Genomic DNA, 20,448 nt, shown 5'->3' on the forward strand with positions numbered 1-20,448 from the left:
ATCTTTTAGAAAGAAACGTATTTATGAAATCTTAAAGGATGTTCAACATCTTTTGAAAGGAGTGATGCATTCACGTACTATCCGGATTCCAAACATGCTTAGTGGGAAAAGTATGGAAGCCCCTTTCTGCCATTGCGAGTAAAAAAAAAAAATTCCATAATTTATAACTTTATAGATTAAAATATTATTGGAAACTCGAAGTTCAGTTTATTTCAGGAACTTGATCACTAAGTGAAACACATTATTTTACACAAAGGTGGTTTTCCACTTACACTTAATAATAGCATGCCATTTAAAATTAGAATATTACATCACACCAATTTTGTTACAGTAATGTGGTCTTAATGAAAATTATGTTTAATACCTGCCAAGAGGTTGTCAGTTTTTAAAAGGTACTTTTCAGTACAAACGAAACTCGTTGGAACACTTGTTCTAATTTATTATATATGCAAGTGGAGCGTTATAGCAAAAGCCGTAATGCTCCACTTGTGAAAGGAAATCTATTTGGCTTCTCTTTGGCACTCAGACAATAACTGAGTGCTACACTGCTGGACAGGTCACGTTAAAGAATAACAAAATAAAGAAAATAAATATCAGATTCTGTTTCTATGTGACAAATAAGTCAAAAATATGAAATTGTATCTGTTGGATGAAATGAAGTGGATTAGCAGTCCTGTGGAATATTGTCTGTGCTCCCTGAATATTAACATGTTAGCATGTCATGACAGTCATGCGACTGTTATACAGCAAAAGTCTTCAGTCAGAGGCTTCTTCATGGTCACTGCAAGACTGACTGCTACAGGAGATCCTTCCTAGCAGCATTCCCATCCACGACAACTCTGAAGAAACTTTAAAGATGATGTGGTATACCAACATTAAAATTCCTTTTGGGATAAAGTATTTTTCAATTGATTTGAGTAAGTCTTTGCCTCATTGAGCCCCCTGCTGGCCTGGGGCTCAAAGAGAACTGGAATTCACCCAGTGCATTCAAAATTTAAGGCTAATTTAATAATTTTGCTGATATTTCCTGAGCTAGTAAAAATAATTGTCAGAAGCTCAAAAACCAAATGACCTCCTCCCCAAACAAACTGAATTAAATTCATCCTGGACATAAAGTTTATAGTGTTTTATAATAAACCTTTCCTAAGCCTTTAGCATTATATGAACTGAGCTCAGGTTTACAGAAACAGAATCGAAATGGATATTGGATTACTCAAAATGTTTCAAATGGCCCCTTTAATCTGACCGTGGTAACAACTCTGAAGAATCTAAATCTTAGGTAAACTGAAGAAAATAATGCAAAGCAAAATGAGATTTTAGAGAAGCTTCGTATTAATTTCCTTAACTTATCTATATTTATCTCTTTTTTTCTGTTCGCTATGTATAAATAGACTAAACTTTCACCATTTCCTTTTGAGTTCATGTACAATGGAAGTGTCAAATTGATTAAAAGAAAACAAAAAAGAAACTAAGTAAAATTACTTCAGTTTTTTTTTTCTTTTTATTTCTTCCCAACTGTAGAATAAATATAGTTAACAAAGTGGAAGCAAGGTGTGACCAAAATTGCTGTTCGTTCAAGAGTGAAGGGAAACAGCGGTTACCTTTAAAAATGAACCCACCTGCGCGCTCGTGCGCATGCGTTCCAGAAAAGTTCGGTGGCGTTAGCTCACCGCTTCAAGTCACCTTTTACCAGCGAGAAGAGACGTTTTCGATGTTTAAAGACGTGCTGCGTTTGAGACAGCTTCTGGGGACAACAGTGCCTCTTCTCTCCGAGCTTCTGGGGGGAATCTAAACTACCTCCCTCGCACTTGTGGGACTTCCAGCAAGCGGGGAAATGATGTTGGTTAGCTGAAGTTTGTGTTTACTGATGTTGTGGTGGCTAACTAGTTAGCTCGGTTAGCTTGTTAGCGTGAAAGCTGCGCGTTGCGACCCTTTCGCAACTATCTTTAATTGTCAATGTTAGCTGGAATATAAGCACATTGGTTCTTGCATTCTAAAATAACAGTTCATCTTGGGTTGTTGAAGTTTAAACATATAAACGGTTCGCTTATAAGTAGTGAAAGCGCTCAAACTGACTTTAAAAATCTGCTGCGAGCTTTGAAACGCCTTCACTGTACCCACATTGTGGATACGGATGAAATATCGGGGTCAGAACGTTCTACCTGCCACCTGCCTCCCTCCGTGTCGGACTTAGTTCGTCGTCCTGGTCCGCTATGACCCCCCTGTTCATCAAGTAAAAACCCCGTGGAGAGAGAGCGCAGACCTCCAACCATGGGAGGATGTGTGGGAAGATACTGGGAAGACTCGCATAACCGAGGGTCGGCCAGGAACGGTGGACGAGGAGGTGAGACTTCCTTCTTCTTCTTTTTTTTTTTAAGTGTAGAAAATGTAAAAACGTTCGGCTCTCCTGGCTTGCGTCAGTCTGAATGGTTACATTTGCTGCTGTTGCCATGGCATATATTTATCCCCTGACATCTGTTCTGCCCTGTTTTTTTTATTTTTTATTATTATATGCCTTTGTGTAAAGAAGTAAACAGAGTAAAATGGCTTTCCTGGGACTCGGCAATAATTTGACTCGTTACCAGACTTTTGGTCTGAAACAGGTCTCCACCAGTTTACTGGACGTCATTTCCTAGCATACTATTTTAAAATGTTTTTTTTTTTATTTTTTACTTTGCATATACTTCCCCTTCATCTCTTCACTTGACGTTTGAATTGTTGGGACTTTTCTGCACAGCATGTAACTGCTTCCCTCCTGTCACAGCTGAAAAGCTCTGCATGTTGGCCTTGTGACAGTTCTGCAATGAAAGCGCACAACATTGTCTTGCAGAAGTTTACAAACCCCCCTGAGAAACTGAACATTTTGTCTTTAGTCACAATAACATTTTATTTGATAGACCCCATGACACATAGTTGAAGTGGAAGGAAGAGGTTTCTGATAATTTTTACAAAGAAAAATATGTAAAAAAAAAAAAAAAAAAAAAAGTCTGGCACTCATCAGTATGTAGCCCCACTGAGTCAGCATTTTGTAGACCAACATCTAGTCTGCACAACTAGAAATTTACATTTTTGCAAATCCATTGTTGCAAACTAACACATGCTCCCTTTGACTGTATGGAGAGTGGATATTGATACCATTTTTAACAGATTCTTTATTGGATTTAGGTTACCATTGGTTTTAAACTATTGCAGCTCTGACTCTGTGTTTTGGACTGTGTTGCTCTGTTGGAAGGTGATCCCAAACTATCTAGCAGTTTTTTATTCCAGTGGTTTTTGTTTTGGGTTGTTTTGTATTTATCTCCATTCATTTCCCCAGTCAGTTCTGTCCCTGCCAAAGAAAAGTCTCTCCACAGCATGATACTCCCACCTCCCTGAATGGTGTGTTCAGAGTGTCACGCAGTGTTTGTCTGGAAACAACACGTAGTTTTGCACAAAGACCAGAAGGTCAAATTTCATCCTCTTCTGACCCATTTGCTGTGTTTGCTATATTACTTTTTTCAAACTTTACACATTATGTCTAACTCTTTTTTTTTATTATGTTAATAATAGTAATGATGGTGTTCTGCTGCCTGCCTCTCTTCTGTAAAATAAGCAGATGTGACACCGGGATATAGATTTCATATCAGTCAGCGTCACTCTTTCCTGTAAGTATAATGTTCTAGTTAAACACTGCTGAGTTCCCTCTCTTTGTTCTTCCACATTAATGTTTGGCATCCTGATCAGGGTTAGTGCTGTATTCACAGCTCAACTGAACAAACTGGAAATTGCTGCTCAACTTTAATTTCAGCCAAGTGTCGGTGATGAAGTTAAATATTTGCCTCACAAAGTGACTTGTGTCTGAGGTTTTACTTATTTTGGGCACCATACCTATAAGTTAAAACACAGTAAATACAACCAGCAACATGTCATTTGGCATAAATGACATGAAGCCGTCATCCACTGTCTGACTTTATTTGCCACCTCAGCCTGAATGAATTCCTGATGAGGCCTTCTGTACAGTGTTGGCGTTCTGATATGTATTCAGTTATTTCTGAATGGTGATGGGTTTCAGTCTGGGTTTGCTTTGGATTATTGTTCTGGTCTATAATACTATTTCAGAAAAACGCTTCAGGTGTGGGATTTAATATATTCAGGTTTGGCTGTCGATTACATTGTTATACATACTAAAACACCAGATGAAGCAGTTCCATGTGGTCCTCTCTGAATCTTGGTCCAGCAGACACAAGGCTTACTCTGTTCTTCTAGGAGATTTAACCCCCAGTGACTCTAATTTTACCTAATGGATGTTTCTCCAGTTGTACAGACTTGGCCTCACTTAGCTGACACATGAAGAGTGTAAGGGTGTATTCACACCGGCCTTGTTTTGTCCGCTTTAATCGAACTCTAGTTTATTTGCCTAGAAAGTCCGGTTTGTTTGGGCAGGTGTGAATGCACAATCAACTCTGATGCGGACCAAAAAACAAAAAAAAACAAACAAACTACAGTGCACGGCATTCTGGGTAAATACAACCACAAGTCACGTAAAATGGTAAAAACGGTTTGTAGTCTTTTGCTAAAGACTAAAGAGAAATCCTCCAAAAACTAAAATCTGACGCCACTCATTTTGTTTACGTTTTGTGAAGAAGGAAGTTGCGCTCAGTGTCTTCTTCAGGGGTTTAGTTGTGGTTTGCTTCAGTGGTTCTTAGTGCAGCGCCACCAAAGGTAAGGAGGAGAACAGGTTTTTCAAAGCATTTGGTTTGTTTGACACAGTGCAGTGTGAAAGAGAATCTCACCAGCTGAAAATGTAACAAATGTCGCAATTTTGGCCTCCAATTGAACAGAGTCTACTGGACTACATCTTAGGGCGTAAAAATGCCCTAAGATGTAGTTCCTGTCGTCATTCCAATTAGTTTTCCCTCTAGGTGAACTTGCTGGAATGTCAACTGCTAGGAATACTGTCAGTCATCTGGAATGCTTTCCTTTTTTTTTTTATTAAAATGAATCTTTCTCTCAGGATTTACACATCAACCATAACATTCTTCTGAGATTATTACTGGTGTCCATCATCTTTGAAGTTTTGTTTTTGAAAAAGCTGTAGAGTCCTACACGGAGCGTCACACCTACAGGAACGTCAAGAGTTTATTTAGGGATATCTGACTGATAAAATCAAGATTTTCCGCTTTGCTTGCCCCTCCCTTTCATTTGCAGAACTTGGGGAAAACTTTTATTTTTGCTTCCTCTATCTCAAAGTGAATATTTAAATACAAAAGATACTGCAGCTATTTGTGGAATACAAACATAAAAAATATTAGTGTAAAATTAAAGTAGTGTGGTTGAGGCCTTTGCTTTTGCACCCAGTTGTGCATTTGGTTTTGTTTGATCAGGACGGTTTTAAACACTTTAAAGATAAGATGGTGTGACAAGAACATTTCTAAGACTAACATGAGTTTTTTGGCCAATATTTATTTATTTATTTATTTATTTTATCTATGAAGGACGTAATACACCTTTGTAGCCCAGGGAGAATGCAAATAATTTCTACCTTCATTTTCTCAAGGATGTCGAGTTGCCTCCAGTTTTCGAAGTAGGATTAAGTGTTTTCTTTATTTTCTTCAGCTTCATGCAAAAGTAAACCATATCCCTGCCTTCATGTCTGCATCCCAAAGTGATTCCTAGTACAGACTGCAGAGGCCAATAAGTGGCTGTTTAAAATTAAAGCCGTCTTCTGGTTTATGACTGTGGCTGGTGATAATTTCCCGCTCTGATTCATATCTACACGCCCTCCCTCTTCCTCTCTGCTCCCAGTCGCTGTTTAACGAGAAAAACTGCAAGTATCATCGTGTCCTGCTGCATCACTGACTCCTGTGTCTTTTGGGACCCGTGCCGACACGGCCTTACCCAGATTCACAGGAAATTAGACACACTAAAAGCTTACTTTTGGTTTGTTTTTTAAATTATTTACGGGTCAGAGTAACGGGTTCTTGCGTTTCTGTGTGTTCTCCCCATTTCTGTTTTTTTTTTTTTTTAACTGAAAAATGTGAATCAGTTTTTGGAAGAAAAAGAGAGACATTTGTCCTCAGTCTTTTCAAACTAAAAATCACTTTACAACCCAACTTTACTTACTGCAAAATAAAACTTTACATGCTAATATCGTTTTAGAAAAGTACCAATAATGTTGAATCTCTAAGAAAATGCCCTGCATGGAATCAAATTTCTCTAAAAAAAATGAAAAGATGGCTTTTTTTTTTATCACTGTATGTTGACTTAATGCTTTGTTGTTTACAGATGCCTCCTTGTTCTAAGGAATTTTCCTGCTTGTTGTAGTCGTCCAGCTCTCCTTAAAAATGTAAATGGCTTACGCTTGTGGCTGGGATGTAATGTTCTAACTGTCTGCTTTTAGTGCTTTTGGACTCATTCTATAAACTGACCGTTTTCAGGAGGAACACTAAATGATCTCTTCTTATTCTTCTATGTAGTTGCAACATCAAAATATCTGGAACAAAGATATCTGGTGACTATCATAATTCTTGAGGGTTAGCTTGTACTTAAAACTCAGATGTTTTAGAAATAAAGCTGTGTAATATACTGCTAATTTACTCTTATTACAGTATCACTAAATGCACTATGGTAATTGGATATTTTTTCTTTGTCACAACTTCACACATTGGGAAGAAGCAACTTTTTTTTGGATGGAAATAATCAAGTAGCTGGATAGATTTCTCATTCTGTTAATGTGTTTGATATGAACATCAAAATTGTATTGATTTTTATTCAATAAAAAGCCCAGTTAGCTAGCATATAGGTGTTTATTAGGTATCTGGAGAGAAACCACTCGGGAACATGTAAACTGCATGCAGAAAAACCCAGGTTGGGATTTGAACTCAGGACCTTCCTAGCTGCAAGGCAACAGTAACAATGTTTTCATTATTAACTTTGTCAATGTTCAGTTAATGGCGACACAATAACCCCACAATTGCTGTTTCCATTCAATTAAGAAACGCAATGAAAATCACATGTGAATTAGTTTGTTCATTAAATAATTAAAAATCATGCCATGCCATCATCCTCCAACTACTTCCTGTTGTTTTCTTCTTCATGGTTTGCACCAGTGGCAACAGCCTGTTGTTGATCATGTGACTTGTGTGATGCGAAAAAAGGTTTTCTGTTGCAGTTTTGAAATATCACTTTCGATACGGCAAAGAAACGACCTCTTCCTAGAGCCAAAACCTTTTATCCAAAAGTTTTTCAAAATGTCCATGTTTTCATTAAGCAAATTTATTTTCACAAGTTTTCTTTTTTATCCAAATGTATTTTACTAGGGCTGCTACTGACAATTTTATTTCCATTCATCTAATGATGCATCTTTGTATTAATCCAATTGTTCCCCAAAAATCTGAACTTTTTTTTGCAAACTTTCATTTTTTACATAGCATAAAATAAAAGGTTAGCCTTGTGATCCAACTTTAACCATAGCTTTTTCATATGTTGCGTTTCTGGGTACTTAAATCAACTCTCAGAAACTCACAATGCTATATTTTTCATTCAGTGTTACTGCATCTTTAATTGCTTTGCATAGAACTGTAATTATGTTTTCCACTATATTTCTATTGGAGACAGGTGTGTTTTATTTCAGGGCTGCTCGATAATAAACCTTATGATGGCAACGATACTGGTCAATATTTCAGTTTCGATCTCAGTTGTGATACGTGCCTATTTTCTTTTATATTGGTCAGCATGTATTACATTCAAGTCATTGTGGTATGAATATGGTTTTGGTGTATTTGGGCCATCATACTTTATTTTCCATTACTTTTGCTCACTTTAGGTTTGAGATGACAAACTATTCTTGTCCAGTGAATTGAATGATTTAGCAGTATAGCGCTTGGTTCAAAAGGAGGACTGATGTAGATGATCATGACCCCTGGATGGATGTGGTGTTTGAACATGTTAGCCTAAGATCTTGGAACTGGACTAAATGTTCACCTTTGCTCCAACAGAGAGTTGTCAGTACAACAAACAAGCAGTAATAGTAAGGTAAAAACAAAGTAATAAAATCATCCCATAAAACAATAAAAGTGCAGATAAATCACATTGTCAGGAAATGCCATAGTCCATGGTATTTACTTAACGTGAATAGCATGGACTAAAAGTGAGTCTTTAGGAGCACATTGAAGTTCTCCAAACTGTGAACAGATCTGACGTGGAGAGGCAAGACGATCCCCTCTACTTCTTCAAAGTCTGGATCTTTCAGAAACACAAGCAGCTCTTCAGAAGTTCTGTTTATTGCCCTGCTGAAAGGCACATTGTGTGATGTGCCAACCTGTTCTGCAGGCAACTGAGATCTGATCATTCCAGATGGATTTTGGTTAATTCTCTGCAGTCTGCTTATTGACCAGAGCACGTTAATGCTGGGTCTGCACTGGGTTGTTGAGGGAAATCTAGAATTGTTTGAAAAGCAAATTCATTTGTTTGGATTGTAATAGTTTTCCAAAGCAGCGTGTGTGACATAATTGTACAGCTCCCAAATGTTTTCTTGCATTTGCGGCCAATATGAACTTACACCAGTACAAATATTATGAAACGTATGCTAATTATTTAAAAATGACGTTATCAGGGCCCCAGTTTGAGCCCAATTATCTTAAATAATAATATTATGATAAGAATGACTCCTCCTGTGATGTAACAAACTTTTATGTGGAAAACCTTCACAAACCCCAAATACTGGAAAATGACTGGGAAGGTTACTTTCACTGTTTCAATTTTTTTTTTCACTCCAGGTTTCATAATAGCATCTGTAAATAATGAACAGAAATACTGGTGGGAAACAGTTGTTCATTGTTTTCCACCAGTTGTGCTACATACAGTTTCAGTTTTTAACTGTTTCAGTTAAGTTTCATTGGTCACTTTTGAATGTATGCAGTGATGGATTTATAGCCAAAAATAAAGTTCGACTAATTTTAAATTCTGTCCTGAGACAACCATGTGGTCCAGTTATGTTTTTAATCAAAGCGTCACCCGCGCATATGGTGTATGCGAGCTCAGCGTCCAGCCGTGAAAAGATGCTTGCTAACCTTGATAAGCATTACTGACTGGTCCCTTGTGGTTTAAGGTGACTGCTCTCCCAGCAGCTAACATGTTTTATTGTCCTCAGCTCATCAGTACTGCTAGCCATGTCATAAACCAGCAGACTAGTTGGGAATGAAGCAAACCAAACTCATATTGTGGTGGGATTCGAGGAAATTTCTAAATCACCTTTATGCATCAAAACATCTTGGTGGAAGAAACTCTCTGTTTTGGCAAATGGCATTTCCGTAATGCCGACGTGAAGGTGAAAGTCTGAACCGCTTGTGTCCAGGATGTGTGGGGTCTGCAGAGATGTTTTCCTTTCCCTACAAGTCCTGGATGGAGGGAAGGTCAGGCCTGATCCTCTCTGCAGACCCAATTGTTCCTGGCAGATGAACAAACACTGGACAGAGAGAATAACGGTAGCATAGAAAGATGACCAGCAGCTCTACTTGTTGAGTTTCCTCAGGAAGCACAGTTTCTGCTGGGCCTTCTTCCAAACAGTGTCTGTGTAAGGTCTCAAAAGGGTTGTTCCTAGGAACGGAGAGTGATCCAACATCGGTTCTTAGAAAAGTCTCCTGGTACTCAGGAGATACTCTTATTGGGGAACAAAACAACTTTAATTTGTTCCATCATGGTTGGATAGTCTGTATTTAAAACAAAACAACAACAAAAAAAGCACATAGATCAGGTTCAATATAGTCCTACATGCAAACGACAAACACTTAAGTAATATGAGAGCTAAACTTTACCCACTTGGAAACCACTCCAGAAACCTGGATGATTTGCCTTGGTGATGAGCTTGCACAGAGGTGTTTGACTTCACCTGGGAGTATGCACTCCTATAAAACATGTTGATGTGTTAAGCGCCTGCCGTACACCGCCGTACGGGGAGCATCACGCCGCCAGCGTTTCTACCAGCACCTGGATGAACATGCTGATACTGTTTCAGTTTTGCTTTACTAATTTTATGAGCTGGCAAAAGTACAGCTGAAAGCAGTTACAGTGTTTCTGATTGCCTTAAACATAGCAGGAGCTTTTTTGTTTTGTAGCAAGTTGTTGCCTTTTAGTTTGTGCTACAATAAAAAGGCCGCTCCGTGTGCGTTTAGTGTTGAGCGAGAGAATGCGCCAACATGCATTAATGACCTCAGAACAGGAGAATGTGTAAGGCTGTTTAAATGTCTGAGGCAAAACGCAACCTTAGCAGCGCGATGCTACAGCAGAGCCAGAAAATCATTTCATAACCACCTGTTGTTTTTCTCATTCTCATTTGTTTTGTGTGTTTATGGCGTGTTTGATGGAACGTAGCACCAGAGAGGCTTTTTATTTGTTTGTTCATGACTCCTTTCATTAGCGCTCATAAATATATCCCGCTTCAATGCAGCCTCTTCACATGGACCCTGCTTTTTATGAGCCCAGCAGGAGCGAAACAGCTTGATATTGCTTCATCTGTCTGTAATGCATTGCTTCATCTGTCTATTTGTGTTCAGCAGGGCTGTTCTCCAAATCATTTCCTTTTGTTTCTGCCTATTTTTCATACCCAAACACCAGACCACAGTTATTCCCGTCAACTGTGCTTCTCCCACTTGAGTCCTCTGAAGTTTCTCAGTAAGTTTGGGGGCAAGACGTTTAAGGCGAGTGGTTTCAGTTAGGAATCTTATTTAAACACAGTCAAGCTTACTGTTTTGAGGTTTTATTGTGATTCTAAATTGAGGAACAATACAATAAAATCACAATTGCTGTCTGGGAAGGATAAATCTATCCTCCAGGAAATGCAGCTTCTTTTTTTTATGTTCATCGACTCAGTTGTTGTCCAACTTCCTCCTGTTTTTTAATGCATGGCCATTTGGTATTGGTCAATTTTTGCCAATACAGATATATATTTTTTTGGTCTTAAAAGTTGCTAGGTAACAGTAGGGAGACTATTAACTGCACACATGTAGATATGACCTGGTAGACAATGGCTGATTTTCAGACCTCTGTGGAGGTAGATGAGAACGATTTCACATGCATTGGCCGATCACCTGTTATGTAATGGTAGAATTAGTGCAGCCATCATTTTAATTGTGTTTTAATGCATAAAAATGTATTTCAAATCATTTGTACTTTCTTTACTTGAGCTTTAATAGATTGAACATGCTTATCTGTAGATTAAACAACACAAACTGAGTTTTGCTGAACAAATGTGCAGTTGGCAGGGTAGCTAAATCTGTCTACGTTACGGTTGGGTCCATTTAAAGACGTACTCGATTAGAGTGACTGTGATGTCTGTACTATAATAATCTCACTTTGTCAATATTTATAGTAGAAACAGTTCATGACTGTCTTGTCAGAGAAGTTAGAGCTAATGTAATGTATGTGGGTAGTTCTCCCTGACCCCAGACTGAGCTCCATTTTCAACACAAACATGATCTGTAAAGTATCTGCTACACCGTCAGATGACCTGGGCACTGCTCTGAAGTATGAGGCTGATTCACATTAGATGACTATAAAAGAGATTTGGATCTTGTGTAAGGTTTTGTTTCAAAGCCTCTGGAAGGCCTTTTTTCTTTTTCTTCTTGTTGCTGAGTGCTCTCTCTGAGTTCTTACTAGTGGTGCACCGGTTGCAGTTTTCGAACCAGTTACTGATCTGAAAAAAGCCTGACTTGCCAATTCCTATTTTGACTCATAACAAGTTTTTTTTTTTTTTGACTGTGAAGTTTCTAAATATATTTTTATATAAAATTGCTGAGTTGGCATGGCAACAGTGGGGTGATTATTGTTAACAAAAGAAGACGATGGCTGATTTTTCAGACCTTTGCAGAGGTAGATAATATCAGTGACAAAGATTGGTTTGACATGCAAGTATTGGCCAATCACCAATCTCCCAAAATTGATGTGAATTTTTTAATTACAAACCAAAATGCAATGGCATGTACACAGACATTGAGTAAACAGTTTATTTATCTACTAACCACATCAACTGTAAATAAAGTGATACACCAAACTTGACCCTTTTTTTTTTTTTACAGAGCTGAAATTAAATGGAAATCCCTTCTTTTTTTTTTCCCTTTGCGGTCAAATTTTCATATCTGCACCAATAAAGTGTATTATTCTTTGTTTGGAAGCCTCTTCCAGCTATCTAATGCAGTGCTTGTTAAAGTAGTAGATTATCCTGCCAATATTTCTATATCCAGCATCTTCTGGATCTATACATTCATCAGAATGGGTGACAGTTGACATTCTGTGGGAAATGGCGGCTGTTTGTTTCAGTGGTTCCTGGAAGAAATCGTTGAAACTCTAACCGATCCAACTCTCACACTTTTATAAGAAAGTTGTTGTCAGGCAGTCTAGTGGTGTTTCGATATGGTGAGTTTACCAAATGGGCAGAAAATTTTTGTATATTTGGTCAGAGGCAGTCATTCTGAAAATTGCTGGATTCTGGTGTACAAATGATTTCTCTCTTGAGGTCTCCATGCATCCTTAAAGTGTTGAATCTATGAAGGTCTTAAAATGAAGGTTTTAAAATGTCTTAAATTAATTTAAAAAGAAAGTAGACCTTTTAATATTTTAATCACCGGTCTTAAATTTTATCTTGATGGCATTAGTCTTGTGTGTGTAATTTCTAATTTTTTTCCTTGCAGGACTTTTCTGTCAGGAAAAAGTTTGAGTTGCACTCAGTCATAGTCCTTGGGTTCTCTAACTCAAGACAGTTGAGGCTACCGCTAATTGACTGCTAACACATCCTTGCTAGCTATCTAGCTTTGTTGTGTCTATCTTGGGCAAGTGCAAATTTCTTGCCAGTTGGCTATGAAGTTTGTAAATTTCTTTAGAAATTATAGATATAGGTCTTAAATTCCATAATAGTCTTATAAAGGTCTTAAATTTGAGTTATCATATATAGTCTAAATAGAGGCAGTGGTCTTCATGTCACACTGTTCTGATTTATATTTTACACACCAACCAGTGACTCCCATCTCTAATTGAAGCAGGTGTTGTACTTCATATTTAAGGGTACAGACATCTTTTTCTTTCTGATATTGCAGTACAAAAGCCATGTCTTTTGACAAAAATTTGAGGAACAATTTACATGTTCAGAGGAAGGTATGACTTCATTAGGAGCTTCAGTAAACAATGGGAAGCGGCAGAGTGTCCAAGTCGTGCCTGCGCTTTGTGTTGAAACCGATGGTGGACGACACAGATAGGGTTACACAAACACACACACGTAGGGTACACATCCCTCATGCATATTGCAAGCTCTGCAGCACCTGCTAATTTTAGGCTGGGACGACATGTCGGTGTGTGGTGGGAGTGTTTGCTGTCTCTGACGGATCCGATTTCTCTTCCCTGCCAGGGTTTTTTTTAAAATTATTTTTATGTATTTTTATTGCTGTTAAAATGAGAATCATATTCTGTGGGTTCATATCTGTTGCACACACACCCGCCTGTGAAAAGTCTGCAATCTGAACAAAAAGTTGTTTCCATGCTCTTCAAACCAAGAATCCTGTTCACCAAAGGTTCACTGAATCGTCCAGTTATCGGATATTATTCACCCTCTTACTATGTCCAACCTGGTTTAATGGAACGGTGCTTTCCTGCTTTCCTGTGCTTACGAATGTTTGAACACTAAGGCTGAAGTCTTTTTTTTTCTTTCTTTCTTTTTTTTAAATTTTTTTTTAGCCCTAAAATGCAAATACAATCAAATTGTGTTCATAGGAAACTGGGCAGAGCTCATTCAGGCTCTTTAAATATATTCTTGTTAGAAACTAATGTGGCTGAGTGGCTTGAAAAAGTATTTGTGCCTCTTTGAGGTTTTTCACATTTTGACATGCTACAACTGCAAACAACAGTTTTTATTTTACTGGGATTTGATGGAAACTAGTGTATATTTGTAGAATGTAAAGTCTAAAGTGGGAATGGATTGTAAAACTTTTTTTAGAAGTACTGTCTGTCATCAGGGAATTATAAAAAGTAGGAAACAATTGCAGGACATGGGTGTCCAACTAAATTGACAAGCAAGTAATTAAAAAAAGCATAAATCAGCCATGTGCCCCACGAGGAGGTGCCAGCATCATGCTGTAAGGATTACAAATCCATTCTATACTACTATATTTTCTAAAAAACAAAAAAAAAAAATGGTTAAATTACACACAGATATTGCAATGGATTTTATTTAGGGGCATCAGAGTACAATAGCAACAGTCCTAATTAACTAAATTCAGTTCAAAAATACTCCAGTAGCAGTCAGTTGTCCAATGAATCTGAAGAGGCCTCTGACTGAAGACTTGCTGTGTGACAATCTCATGACATGCTAACAGCTCCATATTCTGGCATTGGAGATGCTATTCCACAATAACATGTCTTTGATGACATCATCCAGCTTATTGGCAAGAAATGCTAATCCACCTCATTTGCTTTTGCTATTCCTCTTTGAATTTGAGGCTCTCTGGTACTTGGGTCAAAGTTCAGATATTATTTGAGGTTTTGAGATGACAATTAGCTGCTCGTAGTTGTTTAAAAAAACTTGTTGCCATGGCTACCCATCTTAACAAGTGTTGGAAAGTAAAAACAAAAAGAGCAGAAATCCTTCTAGATGCACAACATCCAAAACCAGAGGGCACAAATTGTCCAAACATGAAATGATTCAACTGCAAAGATGTAACAGAGTTCATTGAAGTTTCTTATGCGACAAAGATTTCAGCCAATGTATCCTACAGAAATATTTTTTTCTTGCTGTTAGTTTATCGTTCTCCCTCTCCCAGGACGGAACGAGCCGCTGAAAAAAGACCGTCCCAAGTGGAAGAGCGACTACCCGATGACGGAGGGACAGCTGAGGAGCAAGCGAGACGAGTTCTGGGACACGGCACCGGCGTTTGAGGGCCGGAAGGAGATCTGGGACGCCCTGAAGGCCGCCGCCGTGGCCCTGGAGTGCAATGACCACGAGCTGGCCCAGGCGATAGTGGATGGAGCCAGCATCACTCTGCCGCACGGTGAGGCCCGTCTCCATCGGGACAATTCCTCACATTTACACACTTTAGACGTTTGTTTTTTCCCTTCCTTTCACAGGGACGCTGACCGAATGTTACGACGAACTGGGTAATCGCTACCAACTGCCAGTCTACTGCCTAGCGCCCCCTGTCAATCTCATCTCAGAATGCAGCGATGAGGACCGCAGTGACAGCCCTGAACCCCCCGTAGCATCTAAAAAAGAATTTCAACTCAAGGTAACTCCTCTCAGACCTGTACTACGATGTGTGCCTTACTAAGTTATCCTACAATTTGTGGTAGATGTGGGGGGGGAAGTGCATTTCCGTCAATTTTCTAGAAAAAGTTTGGAAATTTGAGTTTGAAAATTTGTTAGAACACTGAAATTTACTAGGTAAAAAAATTGGAAATTTGAGTTCAAAGTCAAAATTTCAACTTTTGAAACTCAGAAAATTTCCAACTAAAACTTAGAAATTTCCACTTTTTTCAAATTTCTAAGATTATTCCTAAGATTTAAAGTTTTTTTTTTCTCGCAAATTTTCAACTTTTCAAAGTCAGAAATTTACTTTTTTGCTAAAAAAAATTGTGATCTAAAAATTTCTGACTTTTTGGTGGAAATTTACAAAAATTCTTTTTAAAATACACAGTCAAGAGATTGGAAATTGGAATTATGAAAATAAATTTTCTTAATGGATGCACGCCAATTTCGAAAACTATTTCAATACAGTTTTTGCGCTAGAGTGGTGTGGTTGTTCAGCCATTTCAAAATTTGTGTATTTTGCAAAACTGTAATAGAAACACCTTTTCCACATCACACGAGTCACGTGATCAACAACCAGATGTTACTATTGGCAGAAAAAATAAAGAAGTCAAGCGGTGATGGCAGGATGATGGCGCTGCATGTTTTTTACCGACTTGTCACATAAACAACCTGGTTCATGTGTGATTTTGTGTTTCTTTAATGGAAACAACACAATTGCCAATTTGTTTTTTTTCCTCAACATTAGCGGAATATCAACAAAGTTTTACGCACATTTATATTTTAAATGCAGCTTCTGTCTGGTAATCCATGAAGTAAAATTGGAGTAAAGTTATTAAAGATTTTTCATCTGGCCGGTTCAACCATCTGCTTTGTTAGGTACGACTGTCCACGGGGAAGGATGTGCGCCTCAACGCCAGTATGGCCGACACCATTGGGCAGCTGAAGAAGCAGCTGCAGGCCCAGGAGGACATCGACGTGTTGCAGCAGCGCTGGTTCTTCTCTGGCAAGCTGCTGACAGACAAGACGCGCCTGCAGGACACCAAGATCCAGAAGGACTTCGTCATCCAGGTCATCGTCAACGCACAGGCGTCAGGAGCCTCCAAACCGTCACCCATAACCACTTCTTCTTCGCCCAAGTCCCAGTGATTGCAGCGGGTTGGAGCAGAGGTACCGCCCGATGACCATGCTGCATTTGACAGAAAACACAATTTTGGATGCTTAAACTAAAAAGGGGAATAAAGAAGAAGTGCTGCTTACTTTTTAACATTTCTGGTTTGTGTTTATTTGGAAGAGCAGATTGCTGAGTCTGGACATCCTCACCAGACTCCAGGTCTGGGTGTGTATTGTGTCTCTGAGCCACTTTCAAACGGAAGTGGAGCTCATCGCGCTGGTGGAAACGCCGCCCTTCGCCACTGCATACACAGACTTTTCATCTGCAACGTGGAGCGCCAACAGATGTAACGCAGAGGGGTTCCTGTTGGATTAAATCACACAGACACTTAGCAGCTCTGGTGGAGCGTACAATGCAACACGTTTCTTTTACTGACAAAATACTAACTGAGCTGTTTTGCACAATTAAAGGTTCTTACTATACTTCTGCGGTAGATTGTGTGCCTTCAAGATAAAAAAAGGGTTAATATAAAGGATGAGAGACTTCCTGCTATAGGCTGAACCCTGTGTATTTTTTAGAGTCAAATCAATCATGAATTGCTGTCACTGCTGCCTTTATTATGCTGTCTTATAATGGGTGTGTATTGTGTTAATGCAGGAAAAACAATCTACGATAAAATCCAGTTTTTTGCCTTACAGGCGGCTTCATGACCACTAGAAGGAGCCACACTGCCCCTTTCTGTTCGGTTTTATTGTTTTGGTGAATTTCCACCCCCCCTCTCTCTCTCCAACTGATGATTGTGATTACTTCATATTCCCTGAAACTATAGAGGAAAATTCCCTTCACCAGCATACAAAGGACTGTACGTGGAGCAGTGAGTCAAAACTATGACCAAAACCCAGATTCAGACATTGAGGTTGATTTGAACGCTCCCCCTAGTGGTAGCATGTCGTATTGAAAATGGTGAAATAATGGTCCATCAATAAACAGTGGAAAGGAACGAATTGTTAGGTTTTTCTAAGCTTTTGAATGCTTTATGTAAAAATAGTGAGATGGGCTTCGTTTTCTCTCACTGCTCCAGTTGCTCACTTCTCCTGACCGTCTCATTACGGTACTTGTATCATTTCAAAGTCATTTAAATACCAGCGCTTCTAACAGGGATACTCCACCGCAAATGTCGCAGACTTGAACAAGAAGTTTTATTTTTTCCTATATGTGCAATACAACAGACCTCGCATTGTTTTCGTTTCTAAAGCAACAGAGTTGTGTGAAAGTAGAGTCCAGGCCAGCTGCGATCTGATAATCAGGACCAGCACCCCGCCTAGTGGCTGCAAATGGTTATTTTTCTACGAAATGTATTCATGTATTCTCTTCAAACAATCAGAGCACAGCCTGCAAGGCAAACCTTCGCTTATCAGTGAGTCCTGTCTGTCTTAGCTGTGAAGGAACCTCTTAGTTTCAGGGTGAGTTCATTTATTGAACCGCCATCTTTGCTGAGTTGAGCCCTGACTAGAAAGTCGGTGTTTGATCCTTTTTTTTTTCTTTTTCCCAGACGTTTATTTGTCATTGTATTTTGTCTTTTGTGAAACTTAAAGGGATTCAAAAATGATTCAAGAGCTACAAAGAACCTCAAAAAGAAACCCCTAGTTTTATGGGTCCAGTAAAGCACGCATGCAGTAACCACTTAATCTCAAAGAATTTTTAACCCGCAACTTTAAACGGCTCCCGATTTGTTCGCTCCTTTGTCTTCCAACATTTTTCTATTTAGTACTTGTAAACGAAGCATTCGGTGCCTCCCCATGGCATTTGTTTCTCTTGGTGGTCAAGAAACTTACCACATTATATCTTATTAGACTTTAAAGGAACAAGACTTTGCGTTTACCCTCTGCGTTAACCCTCTCGCGATCTTATGTTCAGGAGGAGCGCGTGCGGCTGTTCTTATTAGAAAGCGAGAAAGCGGGGCATTTGTAACAGCGCACGTGAGCTGGACTGTTGACAGGGTAAAATGCTCGCGCGGGAGGGCTAAATTGTTTTACAAACGTCCAATTACAATTACAAAATTGACACCTAGTCGATGGGAAAGCTGGGTTGAACGTTACTTTGAGCACAGAATGGCACAATGAGCAGCTGCCATTTAACCTGGAATGTTTTCCTCGGCAGCCTTAATGCAGTTCATTCGCGACCAGCCATGGTTCAAACGGTAAACACGCGTTTCGCTTTGTCGACGCTTTTAGAAAAGAAATTTAATATTTTTATTGGATATTAAAATTACAACTTAAGGTAACAAAAAACTTTTGATTTTGTTTTGTTAAAGGGTATGCTTACCTCGTTTTAAAACCTGATGGATCTGATTTTCATTATTTCTTCACATGCACTCAGTAATGTAAAGCCATGTAAGTAAAAAAAAATCCTTGCTGTATGTTGGACAAGTTTCAACTTTCCCCTTTAGCATATCCTCCAGGATGGAAGTCATATAGCCAAGGTTTGCTTCTTTTACCGTCTGATTTTTGGTCCTCCTTGGGCTCTTTCTCAGTCATGTGAGCTGCTTGTAAAACATAGTACAACAAATGTGTGTTTATAGTTTCCAAAGCTGTGAATTTGTCCCACTTGACTGATTTTCACCTGTATTTGGTTGCTTATTTGCAAAAAAAAAATTTGAAAATGCTTTGCATTTGTAGCGATCATTTGTCTGAGATGTTAATTTTTCAGGAGAGGTTCACAAAATGTCACACAATTCTCCAGAGATGTTAGTTTCAGTCTGTCCACATTGGAAACTCGGATTATTCAGGTCAGTCTGGAGAAACGGGAGTAAAATATGTATAAGAATAACATTTTGTACACCTCGGAACAGAACACGACAAGAGTAATGTAAATGTTGTGAACATTTGTTTTTATGCTACACAAATGGACCCCCAAAACGACTATGAAATTAAATAAAAGCCATAACGTGAGATCAAGAGATTATATCAGCAAGGAGCTGCCACTCCATGTATTGCCTATTATTCTTGCCTTTAAGAACTTTAAGTTTTAGGTTTAGATTTTTGTTTTTCACAGCAGAACAGATATATAAAGCACTAAAAATGTTTAAAAATGGGTTTATTTAGTCGGAGGGAAATGTTAAGGACATGATGACATTTACAAGTTATTTTATTGTTCATTTATATGCTGATTTCATGTAAAATCATGTTTTTAAACTGTTGAATAAAGTAAAACTTGTGAAAGTAATTCTTGCATTAGTTTTTCCTTCAGTTTTTCCCCCACTGGAGACAATCTACGAATGCATCTCAATAAGTTTAAAGTAATTTCAGTAGACCACTTAAAAACATGGAACTCGCACACATTGATTTTCCAACTACCTTTTTAGTATTAAAAATTGTTAAAATGTTCTTGTTATTCTGAATTTGAGAAACTGAATTTTGGCTTTATATTAACTGTAAGCCATAGTAATCAGTCATTATGCAAACTGTGCTATTTTAAAACACTTTTTTGAAATTTTAGTAAATTAAGTGTTCAAACATATTCAAGTCTGAGAAATATCTGTATCTTTGTCTTTACCACAAGATGGCGGTGTGCTCCTGTGCACAGATAGGAATAAGGCTTGCTTAACAAACGGGGAACCTTCCAGTCTTGTCTTGGCAAATGTCAGTTTGTAGCATGTGACTGACATTCAAGGAAAAAATCCAGTTTATGAAGCTAGGTTCCATCTTTCTCTTCCACATTTTCTTGTTGCTCTGCAACCTGCAACACGACTACAAGAGTTGGTGTTTCACAATCATTTGACAAATGGGAGAACGAGGCCAGACAAAACACTGCTACAGCACTTTTTTTTTATCCCTACATTGCTTTTCTTGTTGACCACTCATTAATCACCCATTTTCTAAAATACATTTCAAACCACACATAGCTGCATCTTGCACTCTTTTCTATAGCTTGGTGGGTGGGGGTGGGGAGAGTACAAAAATTACAAGCTTTAATTCTGTTTATTACAAAGAAGAGCTGTTAAATGCTTATCTTTCTGTCTCAGCAACAGGAAACTGCTCAGTGTGTTAGCATAGCTGGTTTTTCTCTA

At 38.5% G+C, this 20,448-nt stretch overlaps 1 protein-coding gene across 3 annotated transcripts; it reads left to right on the plus strand.

The window, feature by feature from the left end:
• Positions 1 to 1,624: 1,624 nt before the first annotated feature.
• On the plus strand, positions 1,625 to 19,330 carry ubtd1b (ubiquitin domain containing 1b). 3 transcript variants are annotated; one of them, XM_016675553.1, is made up of 5 exons: positions 1,625 to 2,344; positions 14,784 to 15,011; positions 15,088 to 15,245; positions 16,145 to 16,435; positions 16,559 to 19,330. In XM_016675553.1, the coding sequence occupies exons 1-4, from the start codon at positions 2,272 to 2,274 to the stop codon at positions 16,412 to 16,414; spliced, it is 729 nt and encodes a 242-aa protein (XP_016531039.1). In that variant the 5' UTR covers positions 1,625 to 2,271; the 3' UTR covers positions 16,415 to 16,435; positions 16,559 to 19,330. The 3 variants fall into 3 exon arrangements, with proteins under 3 accessions (XP_016531039.1, XP_016531035.1, XP_007560140.1); XM_016675549.1 differs by having other exon boundaries at positions 16,565 to 19,330; XM_007560078.2 differs by having other exon boundaries at positions 1,626 to 2,344; positions 16,145 to 19,327.
• Positions 19,331 to 20,448: the final 1,118 nt, after the last annotated feature.

The sequence above is a fragment of the Poecilia formosa genome, unplaced genomic scaffold (genome assembly GCF_000485575.1).
Source record: "Poecilia formosa unplaced genomic scaffold, Poecilia_formosa-5.1.2 Scaffold4, whole genome shotgun sequence".
Taxonomy (NCBI): domain Eukaryota; kingdom Metazoa; phylum Chordata; class Actinopteri; order Cyprinodontiformes; family Poeciliidae; genus Poecilia; species Poecilia formosa.

What these genes read in the sequence shown, in the direction of transcription:
- ubtd1b (XM_016675553.1), top strand. Translation starts at nt 2,272, where the DNA reads ATGGGAGGATGTGTGGGAAGATACTGGGAAGACTCGCATAACCGAGGG. An exon ending in CAGGAACGGTGGACGAGGAG is followed by an intron (nt 2,345 to 14,783) that starts GTGAGACTTCCT and finishes TCCCTCTCCCAG; the next exon opens with GACGGAACGAGCCGCTGAAA. An exon ending in AAAAAGAATTTCAACTCAAG is followed by an intron (nt 15,246 to 16,144) that starts GTAACTCCTCTC and finishes CTGCTTTGTTAG; the next exon opens with GTACGACTGTCCACGGGGAA.